Source organism: Eucyclogobius newberryi, unplaced genomic scaffold (genome assembly GCF_026437365.1).
Source record: "Eucyclogobius newberryi isolate DKJ021-1_F unplaced genomic scaffold, fEucNew1.0.hap1 SCAF_16, whole genome shotgun sequence".
Lineage (NCBI taxonomy): Eukaryota > Metazoa > Chordata > Actinopteri > Gobiiformes > Gobiidae > Eucyclogobius > Eucyclogobius newberryi.
This window is the reverse complement of record NW_027315790.1, coordinates 27,821,664-27,833,343: the sequence shown is the minus strand read 5'-3', so window position 1 is coordinate 27,833,343 and position 11,680 is coordinate 27,821,664. Positions and strand designations below refer to the sequence as shown.

The 11,680-nt window shown below is 40.3% G+C and overlaps 2 protein-coding genes across 2 annotated transcripts in view; both read left to right on the top strand.

Moving 5' to 3' along the window:
* The window catches only part of LOC140362134 (probable thiopurine S-methyltransferase), a 3,281-nt gene extending 1,938 nt beyond the window's left edge, over positions 1 to 1,343 (top strand). The window contains exons 5-8 of the mRNA XM_072448187.1: positions 796 to 870; positions 946 to 1,031; positions 1,108 to 1,152; positions 1,213 to 1,343. Of these exons, the coding sequence (XP_072304288.1) occupies positions 796 to 870; positions 946 to 1,031; positions 1,108 to 1,152; positions 1,213 to 1,331 (325 nt within the window). The 3' untranslated portion in view covers positions 1,332 to 1,343. The remainder of the gene's footprint in view (positions 1 to 795; positions 871 to 945; positions 1,032 to 1,107; positions 1,153 to 1,212) is intronic.
* Positions 1,344 to 4,312: 2,969 nt separating this feature from the next.
* LOC140362135 (probable thiopurine S-methyltransferase) lies at positions 4,313 to 10,771 on the top strand. Its single transcript, XM_072448188.1, has 8 exons — positions 4,313 to 4,431; positions 5,470 to 5,562; positions 5,735 to 5,871; positions 6,839 to 6,902; positions 9,780 to 9,854; positions 9,930 to 10,015; positions 10,507 to 10,551; positions 10,641 to 10,771. Exons 1-8 carry the CDS (start codon positions 4,334 to 4,336, stop codon positions 10,757 to 10,759), a joined length of 717 nt encoding a protein of 238 aa, XP_072304289.1. The 5' UTR covers positions 4,313 to 4,333; the 3' UTR covers positions 10,760 to 10,771.
* Positions 10,772 to 11,680: the final 909 nt, after the last annotated feature.

Genomic DNA, 11,680 nt, shown 5'->3' with positions numbered 1-11,680 from the left:
TGTGTGTGTCGTATGTGTGTCATGTGTGTGTTGTGTGTGTGTCGTGTGTGTGTCGTGTGTGTGTCGTGTGTGTGTCGTGTGTGTGTCTTGTGTGTGTCGTGTGTGTGTCGTGTGTGTAGTGTGTGTCGTGAGTGTGTCGTGTGTGTGTCGTGTGTGTCGTGTGTGTGTCGTGAGTGTGTCGTGTGTGTGTCGTGTGTGTGTCGTGTGTGTGTCGTATGTGTGTCGTGTGTGTGTCGTGTGTGTGTCGTGTGTGTGTCGTGTGTGTGTCGTATGTGTGTCGTGTGTGTGTCGTGTGTGTCGTGTGTGTGTCGTATGTGTGTCGTGAGTGTGTTGTGTGTGTCGTGTGTGTGTCTTATGTGTGTCGTGAGTGTGTTGTGTGTGTCGTGAGTGTGTCGTGTGTGTGTCGTGTGTGTCTTGTGTGTGTCGTGAGTGTGTTGTGTGTGTCGTGTGTGTGTCGTGTGTGTCGTGTGTGTGTCGTATGTGTGTCGTGAGTGTGTTGTGTGTGTCGTGAGTGTGTCGTGTGTGTGTCGTGAGTGTGTCGTGTGTGTGTCGTGTGTGTGTTCATGGTGAAGCTCTCTGCAAACTACTGCGTTTGTGGTTCTACGTCACAATTGAGCTCATGTTGTGTTAGAATGGACATTAGTTTAACAGAAGGAGCAGAAACCTTCAAAAAACCTTAAATATAATCATCATGCAGTGTCATAATGGCAGATAATTCCACTTCTACTCAAACCAAGTCAATATCTATGAGTAAAGTCAAAATGTGTCCGCTTTAACGTGTCGTGCTCGTGCCAGTTCCCTCGAGGGCCAGTTCGGGGCCATTTGGGACCGAGGAGCTTTCGTCGCCATCAATCCAAAAGACAGAGAAAAGTAATGTCTCTCTTCAGTGTATTTTCCTCTTGTCCTCGTCATGGTTTCTTTCACAAACGTTCTCTCTGAACTCAGTTACGCCGCTCTGTTGGTGTCGCTCATGGCCCCTGACTGCAGATACCTCCTGGACACGCTCATCTACAATCCTGAGAGATATTCCAGTCCGTTTCCATCCTTGTTTGACCAGTTATGATTAAACAAACGTCATACTGTCATTAACTTTCTATTTTATATTAGGTCATCCGTTTTTTGTCCCAGATGAACAAGTCCGGAGTTTGTTTGGTGAGTAATAAAATGTGATAAAGTTCTTTTTGCCTTTGTAACCGTGGCGTGCGTTTCCAGGGTCGACTTGCGACATCGAACCGTTACAAGAAGAAGACGCTTTAACGGAGGATTTTAAAAACTGTGGCATGGACTTCCTCATTGAGAAAGTGCAGCTCTTAGTTCGCAAAAGCTCCTGAAGAATTAAGAATCGCTGCAGAAACGTTGTTGTAATTTTAATCTTAGACGATTTCGCCAATCATTGTTTAAAAAGTGTTTTTAATACGTTCTGTGGCAATTAAACTGACCAAAATGACAAGTTGTGCCTTTCTGTCTTTTTGCCAACAACAATAACTATTACAGCTCGGTCTATAGATGTACTAATATGTAATGTTTATCACAAATCAAAATTAATTCTTTTATTTGGTTTTATTGTCTTAGACACCTTAACGTTGTGGAAGGGTTTGAGCGCCCGAATGATCCCAGGAGCTATGTTGTCGGGGGCTTCAAGCAAACATGTCCTATGTGACGGGTCAAACCAAGAGCGGTTCAGAAGCATCATATAAATAGAGAAACATGAAGGCCAGTTACGTCACCCGGATCGGCGTCACCGGGGCCCCATCCTGGAGCCAGGCCAGGGGTGGGTGGGCTGAAGTCACTGAGGTTGTTGGTAAACTCCTCAGTGACAGGGCTCCGGGGGTGGATGAGATCTGCCCTGAGTACCTAAAGTCTCTGGATGTAGGACTGTCTTGGCTGACACGTCTCTGCAACATCGCGTGGCGGTCGGGGACAGTGCCTCTGGACTGGCAGACAGGGGTGGTGGTCCCTCTGTTCAAGAAGGGTGTGTTCCAACTACAGAGGGATCACACTCCTCAGCCTCCCCGGTAAGGTCTATTCCAGGTACCGGAGAGAAGAATCTGACCGATAGTCAAATCTCAGATTCAGGAGGAGCAGAGTGGTTTTCGTCCTGGTCGTGGAACACTGGACCAGCTCTATACTCTTCATCGGGTGCTCGAGGGTTCATGGCAGTTTGCCCAACCAGTCCACATGTGTTTTGTGGATCTGGAGAAGGCTTTCGACCTTTGAGGGGTTCTCCGGGAGTACGGGGTCTGGGGCCCTTTGCTCAGGGCTGTCCGGTCCCTGTATGACCGGAGCAGGAGCTGTGTTCGCATTGTCGGCAGTAAGTCAGACCTGTTCCCAGTGCATGTTGGACTCCGCCAGGGCTGCCCTTTGTCACCGGTTCTGTTCATAATTTTTATGGACAGAATTTCTAGGCGCAGTCAGGGGTCAGAGGGTGTCTGGTTTGGGGACCACAGGATCTCATCTCTGCTGTTTGCAGACGATGTTGTCCTGATGGCTCCATCAAACCCGGACCTGCAACATGCACTGGGACGGTTTGCAGCCGAGTGTGAAGCGGCTGGGATGAGAATCAGCACCTCCAAATCCGAGTCATGGTTCTCAATCAGAAAAAGGTGTCCTGCCCTCTCCAGGTGGGTGGGGTGTCCTTGCCCCAAGTGGAGGAGTTCAAGTATCTCGGGGTCTTGTTCACGAGTGAGGGAAGGATGGAACGTGAGATTGACAGTTGGATCAATGCAGCGTCTGCAGTGATGCAGTCATACATATTTAAATAAAACAAATATATATTTATATAAATTTTAATTAAAGAAAATACCCATTTTATAAAATCATTAAATGTTCCACACTTTGACTAAATAGGGATGAGTATTTATTGTTGTGAACCGTCCCGTGTTCAGCCTGATGCAGGAAATGAAACAAAACGAGAACAAACACATTTGACTTGCAGTAATAAAAGTTTCTCTGCGTCCTTCTCTAATTCTAAACCTGCTTCTTTTGTTTGGAAGGAGAAAAACGAATGACCCATAAAGCTGTAGTTAAAGCCTGTGTTATCATTCTTTATATGTGAGCTGTCCTTGTGTAGGCGGCTGTAGTCAGCGGATATAGTGTAAACAGAGGAAGAAAAGGGCGTGGCGGACAAGCCCTCAATGAAAACCCTGTGTCATTGTGACTAGACTCTCTGCAGTGAGAGACGTTCATGTGAGGTGCTCCTGGATTACTCTTTGTTCCTCTTCGTTTGGATCCGGCTTTGAAGCTTTATCGAGTAAAGGTTAGTTTTGAACTTTAACTATTTACAAGTGTTTGTTTATTAGAATGTAGTGGAAATAAAAAGTGAATGTTGCTTTGCTCTAACACATGATCCATTCACTTTAATCGGCTCAAGCTGTAACAAATAAGTCACGTATTAATACTTTTACTTCATCCTATGTTAATAATGTTACATATATTCTTCTGATGGTTTTATAAAAGTACAAAACTGCTTTTAAAGACTCATGTTATTACATTTAGGTTCTGTTTATAATAGTTTGTCTCAAAATGTTACTTTTGTATTACATAATGTGACAAAATGTGCTTTTTTTTAAACTACATGCTGAATTTATTACATTTCGGATTTTTCCTCCATATCCAGTACAAACCGGGATTTTTTAATCACATTTTAAACATAATTTACATCCACAGCAAAAAACTGACCTATAATAAATAAACAAAACATTTTTAGGGCCAAAAATCTGCCAGTTTCACAGAATGACCCTTGAGTCACTTGTACAGAACCTTTTATTGCATGTTGTCTCGTGCGTGTTACTGATGCGAAAAGTGCAACACCACAGACCTTCCTGACCTGTAGTTGCCTTGGCCGGGCAGTCGGGGGCGCTGAGGAGCCTCCCCTGGTCAGATGCTCTGAGTTTGTACCGTGAAGCCGCTTTTGGCTCAGTTTTTAGCCAGATCTTTTTCACTTCTTCACCTACTTCAGATCTTTTCTTCAGCTCCACGTCTGGAACACGAGCGCAGGTCAAAGACAAACATCTGTGACACGCCTCCTAGTGGTTTAAAACTGCGGTGCAACCACAACTGACCCTGCGCACTGATGCGTTTAGCTGTAATGCGCAGAAGGAACGACATCAAAGCCTAGATTAAAAGAGCAAAATATCCTTAAACGTTGCAGTTTCAAGGCTCTTTATTGTGTGAGATCTGGTTTGTAATCCAGTCCTTTCATTCCACCTGTAACTGCGGATCCAGCAGCAGCAGCAGCATCAGTAGCAGCAGCAGCAGCAGCAGCAGCAGCAGCAGCAGCAGCAGCAGCAGCAGCAGCAGCAGCAGCAGCAGCAGCAGCAGCAGCAGCAGCAGGATGTCGGCCGCTCAGGAGAACCAGGTCATGACCCTTAAGGATTGGGAGAAAATGTGGCAGCGAGGAACGACAGGTTTCCACCAGACCAACGTGTACAGGTGAGAATAAACAACAACAGCCACAAACGGTAGAATAGTCTTCATCTGACACACTTTTTGTCTATGTTTTGGTTGGAAACAGTTTTTATACATCTTTATTGCTTTAGCTGTTGTGTTTATCAGTATTGTCCTGAGCTGATGTTACTCTTAAACTGAATCCAAAGAGTGTAATATGTTGTGTCCTTGTGATAGTCGTAGTATGTTTGGCCTGGTTTATGTTTAATATCTTTGTAAATAGTGGGCCAATCTGCACGAAACGCAAAACGAGCACAAAGTCCAGCGTCTTATCCGTTGGCGCAAATGAACAAAAGGGAAACGCTTTGTCCACAGATAGTCAGATAGTTCAGATTTATTTTATTATTATTTTAATTGTATTAATTGTATTAATAGTTTTAATTTGATGTATTTGATTTAATTAAATGTATTTGTATAATTAAATGTAATAATTATATTACATTTTATTTTCATTTTCATTTATAAGACATTTATTACATAGTTGTTTTAGTGAAAGGTCCCGGAGTTGCACAGACTTTTGCCTCTTCCCTTGATTCTTTCTCTTCCAGCTTTTTAACAAAGCTTTTCTCACACAACCACTAGAAAGAGGGGACAATATATTGTCCTTGCCACGTTTACCCGTATTTTCCGGACTATAAGTCGCACCTCTTTTCATAGTTTTGGCTGGAGTGCGAATTATACTTATATTTATACTTATATACTTATACTTATACTCCGGAGCGGCTTATGTGATATTATTTATTATTTTCACACTTGCAACCACATTTCATACTCCAGTGCAACTAATGTATGTTTTTTTCTTCTCTATTATGCATTTGGTGCGACTTATACTCCAGAAAATACAGTACTTTTGACCACCTTAATCCGACTCTCTTCACATTTTATCAATTCAAACGTCTGCACAGTTGTGTTTTCTTGTCTGCGAACACGAGATGTATTATGTGACAGTTTTGCGAATGTATAAACAATTTTAAATCGTACAAATAAAGTACAAAAAAAAGACTAATGGTCCTGGTTTGACAGGCTGCTGGAGGTCAACATTGACAAAGTCGTTGCCGGACGAAGCGGAGTCAGGTTCTTCTTCCCTCTCTGTGGAAAAGCTGTAGATATGAAATGGTAAACACGGGCACAGGCTTCTGCGCCGGCGTCTTCGTCACGACGCTGCACGACGCTGCACAACTGCACGACGCTGCACAACTGCACGACGCTGCACAACGCTGCACGGCGCTGCACGACGCTGCACGACGCTGCACGACGCTGCCTTCATGTGCCGTGTGTGACTCCTCAGGCTCGCCGACTCGGGACACTCGGTGGTCGGAGTTGAAATATCGGAAAAAGCCATTCGAGAGTTTTTTGAGGAAAGCAAAATGAGCTACAGCGAAGAGCCTGTGCCGAGCGTCCCTGGAGCCAAGGTCTTCAGGGTGCGTCACGTGCAATACAGTCCACAATTATAACAATGAACATAATAAGGATTAAATCATAATTATTAATTGAAAAAAATTAAAATAATAATAATAATACATAGTTTAATAAATTTAAAGAAAATTTTTTAAAAAGAAATGATTTTGTAAAGTAAATATATGGCAGACTAAAACACATAATAATAAATAATTAATAATAATAATACATAGTTTGATAAATAAAATAAAAATAAAAAAGCAAAATAATTTTAATAATAATAATATTTTATACATAGTTTGATAAATAAAATAAAAATGATAAAAAAAGGAAAATAATTTTAATAATAATAATACATTATACATAGTTTGATAAAAAAAATTGAAAAAAGGAAAATCATTTTGGAAAGTAAATATGGCCAACTAAAACACGTAATAAAAAAATGAAATTATAATAATAGTTTGATAAATAAAAAATAAAAAAGGAAAATAATTTTGGAAAGTTAATATGGCCGACTAAAACAAATATTAAATGAATGAATAAATAAACAATAATAATAATAATAATAATAATAATAATAATACATAGTTTAATAAATAAAGAAAAAAGGAAAAAAAAGGAAATTATTTTTGAAAGTGAATATATGTTCGACTAAAACACATAGTAAGTGAATAATAATGACAATAATAATAACAATAATGAAATACTGGTGTTTTTGTGTGTGAATGTGAGGTGGAGGGTGGGTTTTATTTTTTCATTTTTGTTTGTTTTGTGACTGTATTGTTATGTTATTTTTTGTCAAATTTTATTGTCATTAATTTAAAAAAAAAGTGCAATAAAGCAGTTATTTATTGATAGTTTGTTTGTAACGGACACAATGGCACTTGTTTTACTCGTTGTGGTTTCTTTTGCAGAACACTGAGAAAATCAAATCAAATCAATTTATTTTTGTAAGGCCCAAAATCACAACAACAGTTGCCTCTGAGGGCCACAGGGAGAAATGAATCAACAATGAAAAGTGTGTCGCTCTATCAGTGCGACATCTACCGCTTCTCCAGGTGATGTTCACTTCATTCTAACGTTCACATGACATGTTTTTATTGTGTTTTTGGTTTGATTGTGAGTTTAGGGATGTCACGATTTTCTAATTTTAGTGTAACGATTATTGTGAGAATAAACATTGCGATTTAATGTTTATTCTCAACTATTAACATCACGAACAAAACAAGAATAACATGTTTTCCTTCCTGTTTTCTTAACACATCACCGCTCCTGGTGTAATCCCTCATTTGTCCAGGAGTGTTCCCTTGTAGAAAAAGCTTCAGTATCATCTGGACTCTGGAAAAATAGACGTTTCCACTCTCATCCAAGAGTCATTGTCAACAAGCGAATTTAGGCCGGGAACTCAGATATTTGTACTATTCTGTGGTAAGTCCAGCCCATTGGGCGGAGCCTTCCTGAAGTGGAACGAGTTGTTTGTTTCAACGGAAAGTTACCCTCTTTGTTTCTAACGAGACTATTCAGACCTTTAATGGGCTATTAGTCTCCCCTTTGTCTTTGTGAGACCCTGGCTCACCCACCCTGAGTACCTGATTAGCATCTAAATGTCCTGGTCCTGGTCCTGGTCCTGGTCCTCTACCTCTCCAGGGGTTCAATATTCCATTATCATCAACATAGCGAAGCCACAGTTTTGGGGCTATGCCTGAGAATGAGGCCAGTGCCTTCTTCTCAGGGTGCTCCATGTACAGGTTGGCCACTATGGGAGAGACGGGCGAGCCCATGGCACAGCCATGAATCTGTCTGTAAAATTGTCCCCGGAATTGAAAGTAGGTGGTGTTCAGACAGATGTCCAACAGTTTGCAGATGTGTTCAGGTGTCAGTTTGGTCCTTTCCTGTAGGGTGGTGTCTTCCTGCAGTCTGATCCTCACCGCTGCTACTGCATCAGAGGTCGGGATGCAGGTGAACAGGGACACGACATCATATGAAACCATGAGGTCATCTGGGTCCAGTTGGAGATGTTTCACTTTGTCCACAAAGTTATGTGTGTTTTCCACATGATGTTCTGAATTCCCCACCAATGGAGCCAAGATAGTTGTTAAATGTTTGGCCACATTGTACGTAATGGAATTTGTGCTGCACACTATGGGTCTGAGTGGAACATCTCTTTTGTGTATTTTTGGAAGGCCATAAATGCAAGGCCTGGCTTCCCCAGGATACAGCCTGTAATACAGAGGCCGCTCTATCACTGACATGAAGTCCCTGTTTATTTTAAACCAGGAAACACTTTAAGAAAAAAAACTGGTTCACCCTAAGGACAAGTTGCCGACTCAAAAACAGAGCAATGTAGTTTATTCGATCCAATGCAGTGAAGAAAGTTGTAAAGAACGTTACATAGGAGAGACTAAACAGCCTCTACACAAGAGGCTCTATCAGCACAGAAGAAATACAAGTTCAGGACCTCAGAGTGCTGTGCATCTCCATCTTGAAGCCTCTAATCACTCGTTTGAAGACGGTGAGGTGAAGGTTTTAAGCAGGGAGAAAAGATGGTTTGAAAGAGGAGTCAAGGAAGCTATTTTTGTTAAAAAAGAAAGACCTCCTTTAAACAGAAATGTAAAGAAATGGTTAAGATTCAACCTGCCTGTAGTCTACAATGGAATATTGAACCCCCGGAGAGGTAGAGGACCAGGACCAGGGCATTTAGATGCTAATCAGGTACTCAGGGTGGGTGAGCCAGGGTCTCACAAAAACAAAGGGGAGACTAATAGCCCATTAAAGGGTTGAATAGTCTAGCTCGGTAGAAGCAAAGAGGGTAAGTTTCTGTTGAAACAAACAACTCTTTCCACTTCAAGAAGGCTCCGCCCAATGGGCTGGACTTACCACAGAAAAGTACAAATATCGGAGTTCCTGGCCTAAATTCGCTTGTTGACAATGTGTCATGGAATTAGACATACACCGATGCTATTCCGTAACACATCGAGAACACAATTCAACCTAGAATATGAAACGACACAGAAACATCAGACATTTGTGTGGCATGCATGGGAGAAAACGCGGGGACTGTGTCAGCCAGGCCGTTGTAAGGAGCCTGGCTGACCCTCCTGCGTCTCACCCCCGCGTCTCACTCTCGTTTTTTCCCATGTTGGTTGGTTTTATTAGATATTCTGGAATAGGCGGGTCACATTTCTCATTGGTCAGCCTCACATCAAGGCACTTGGTATTTTTCCGTAGAGATCAAGCCTTGGGTAACATTACCCAGACTCCTCTGGGTTATCACCCCCCCTAGGGTAAACATCCTTTGGACCATCTTTACGACCCCTTCACAAACAAATGCTGTCACACACCCGTTCTTCTCTTAGACTAATGATGCAGATAAAATATCACTATTATGCAGATAAAATACATCACAGAAATATAATCATATATTCACATTTTATCACACAATGACTCTTGGATGAGAGTCGAAACGTCTATTTTTTCTAAATTGAATCCAGATGATACAACTGAAGCTTTTTCTACAATCACCGCTCCTGCTTTATGAACTCAAACTTTCTGAATGATTGACACAAACGGCCAGATCAAAAAGCACTTTACATTTAACTTAAGCTGAGCAGAAAATACTTCATTTTGCTTCTAAAAGCATCACATTTCTTTTAATCAAACTTAATTTAGTTCAAAATGTGTCACTTTTTTATCATTTGAATTTTTAAAAACTACACTTTTCTTCTAGAATCGTCAGTTTAGTTTTTACGATTATATTGTGGCCTAAATAACCACGATTATCGATTAACCGAATAAACTTGACGTCCCTTGTCAAGTCGCAGTTTGTGAAGAAAAATGGATAGGAGTGGCAGATAATTCCACTTCTACTCAAACCAAGTCAATATCTATGAGTAAAGTCAAAATGTGTCCGCTTTAACGTGTCGTGCTCGTGCCAGTTCCCTCGAGGGCCAGTTCGGGGCCATTTGGGACCGAGGAGCTTTCGTCGCCATCAATCCAAAAGACAGAGAAAAGTAATGTCTCTCTTCAGTGTATTTTCCTCTTGTCCTCGTCATGGTTTCTTTCACAAACGTTCTCTCTGAACTCAGTTACGCCGCTCTGTTGGTGTCGCTCATGGCCCCTGACTGCAGATACCTCCTGGACACGCTCATCTACAATCCTGAGAGATATTCCAGTCCGTTTCCATTCTACTATGACCAGTTTTGATTACCGTACGCACTGGAGTATAAGTCGCACCAGCCAAAAAATGCATAATAGAGAAGAAAAAAAACATATATAAGTTGCACTGGAGTATGAAATGTGGTTGCAGGTGTGAAAATAACAAATAATATCACATATAAGTAGCTCTGGAGTATAAGTACAAGTATATAAGTATAACTCACACCGGAGTATAAGTCGCACCAGCCAAAAAATGCATAATAGAGAAGAAAAAAACATATTTAAGTTGCACTGGAGGATGAAATGCAGTTGCAAGTGTGAAAATAACAAATAATATCACATCTATGTCGCTCTGGAGTATAAGTATATAAGGATAAATATATAATAATAAGTATAAGTCGCACTCCGGCCAAAATTATGAAAAAATGTGCAACTTATAATCCAGAAAATACGGTAAATAAACAGCTTCCACCTCGTCACTATTATTAACTTTCCATTTTATTTCAGGTCCTCCGTTTTTTGTCCCAGATGAACAAGTCCGGAGTTTGTTTGGTGAGTGTTTAATAATGTGATAAAGTACTTTTTGTCTTAATGTGATAATGTGATAAAGTTCTTTTTGTAACCGTGGCGTGCGTTTCCAGGGTCGACTTGCGACATCGAACCGCTACAAGAAGAAGACGCTTTAACGGAGGATTTTAAAAGCTGGGGCATGGACTTCCTCATTGAGAAAGTGCAGCTCTTAGTTCGCAAAAGCTCCTGAAGAATTAAGAATCGCTGCAGAAACGTTGTATTTATCAGTTTAGATTTGCCAATAATTGTTTGAAAAGTGTGGTTTTTGTGCATTAATGTTTCCAAAATGTGCCTTTTTACTGCCAACAACAAGAGCTATTTGTACAGCTCGGTCTATACGTGTATTAATATGTCATGTTTATCACAAATCAAAATAGTTTCATTTTTTTGGTCCAGAAAACGTGTTGTTTCCTTTGCTTCTGGAATATTGCATAACTTAAAACAACTAATCATTAAAAATTATATAAACTATGATCAAATAAAGCAAAAAATATGATGTTAAATACAAACTAGACTATAATATAAATATAAAAGTGTACAAAATGGACAGATCAACAATGCAAAACTGATTTATAAAGGAAATAAATGATAGAAATCTTGAACTCGCCCTTAATCAAACCTTTAACTCTTTTATTAACATGTAAATAATGACTTAAATAGATAAATAAAGGCTTTTATTAACATGTAAATAATGACTTAAATAGATAAATAAAGGCTTTTATTAACATGTAAATAATGACTTAAATAGATAAATAAAGGCTTTTATTAACATGTAAATAATGACTTAAATAGATAAATAAAGGCTTTTATTAACATGTAAATAATGACTTAAATAGATAAATAAAGGCTTTTATTAACATGTAAATAATGACTTAAATAGATAAATAAAGGCTTTTTAAACTTTGAACACACAAAAAGTGCCTTGGCTTCTGCGTTTTTTTCTCACAAATGTTTCCGTCCGTCTCCAATGAGCTCCTTTAACTGCAGTCATGAAACTTCCCGAGCATTTTGAAGCGTCTGCAGTTGCCTGGCGCTCATTGGCTGTTGCTTGGTTACGGCAAACAGGAAGTAAGTAGCAGAGTGAGGATCTGAACATGAGCGCCGGTCGCTG

Excerpts from the sequence above, each read along its gene's own strand:
- LOC140362135 (XM_072448188.1), top strand. The coding sequence starts at position 4,334 with ATGTCGGCCGCTCAGGAGAACCAGGTCATGACCCTTAAGGATTGGGAG. Across the intron at positions 4,432-5,469 it reads CACCAGACCAACGTGTACAG|GCTGCTGGAGGTCAACATTG; the intron begins GTGAGAATAAAC and ends CTGGTTTGACAG. Across the intron at positions 10,016-10,506 it reads CAATCCTGAGAGATATTCCA|GTCCTCCGTTTTTTGTCCCA; the intron begins GTCCGTTTCCAT and ends ATTTTATTTCAG.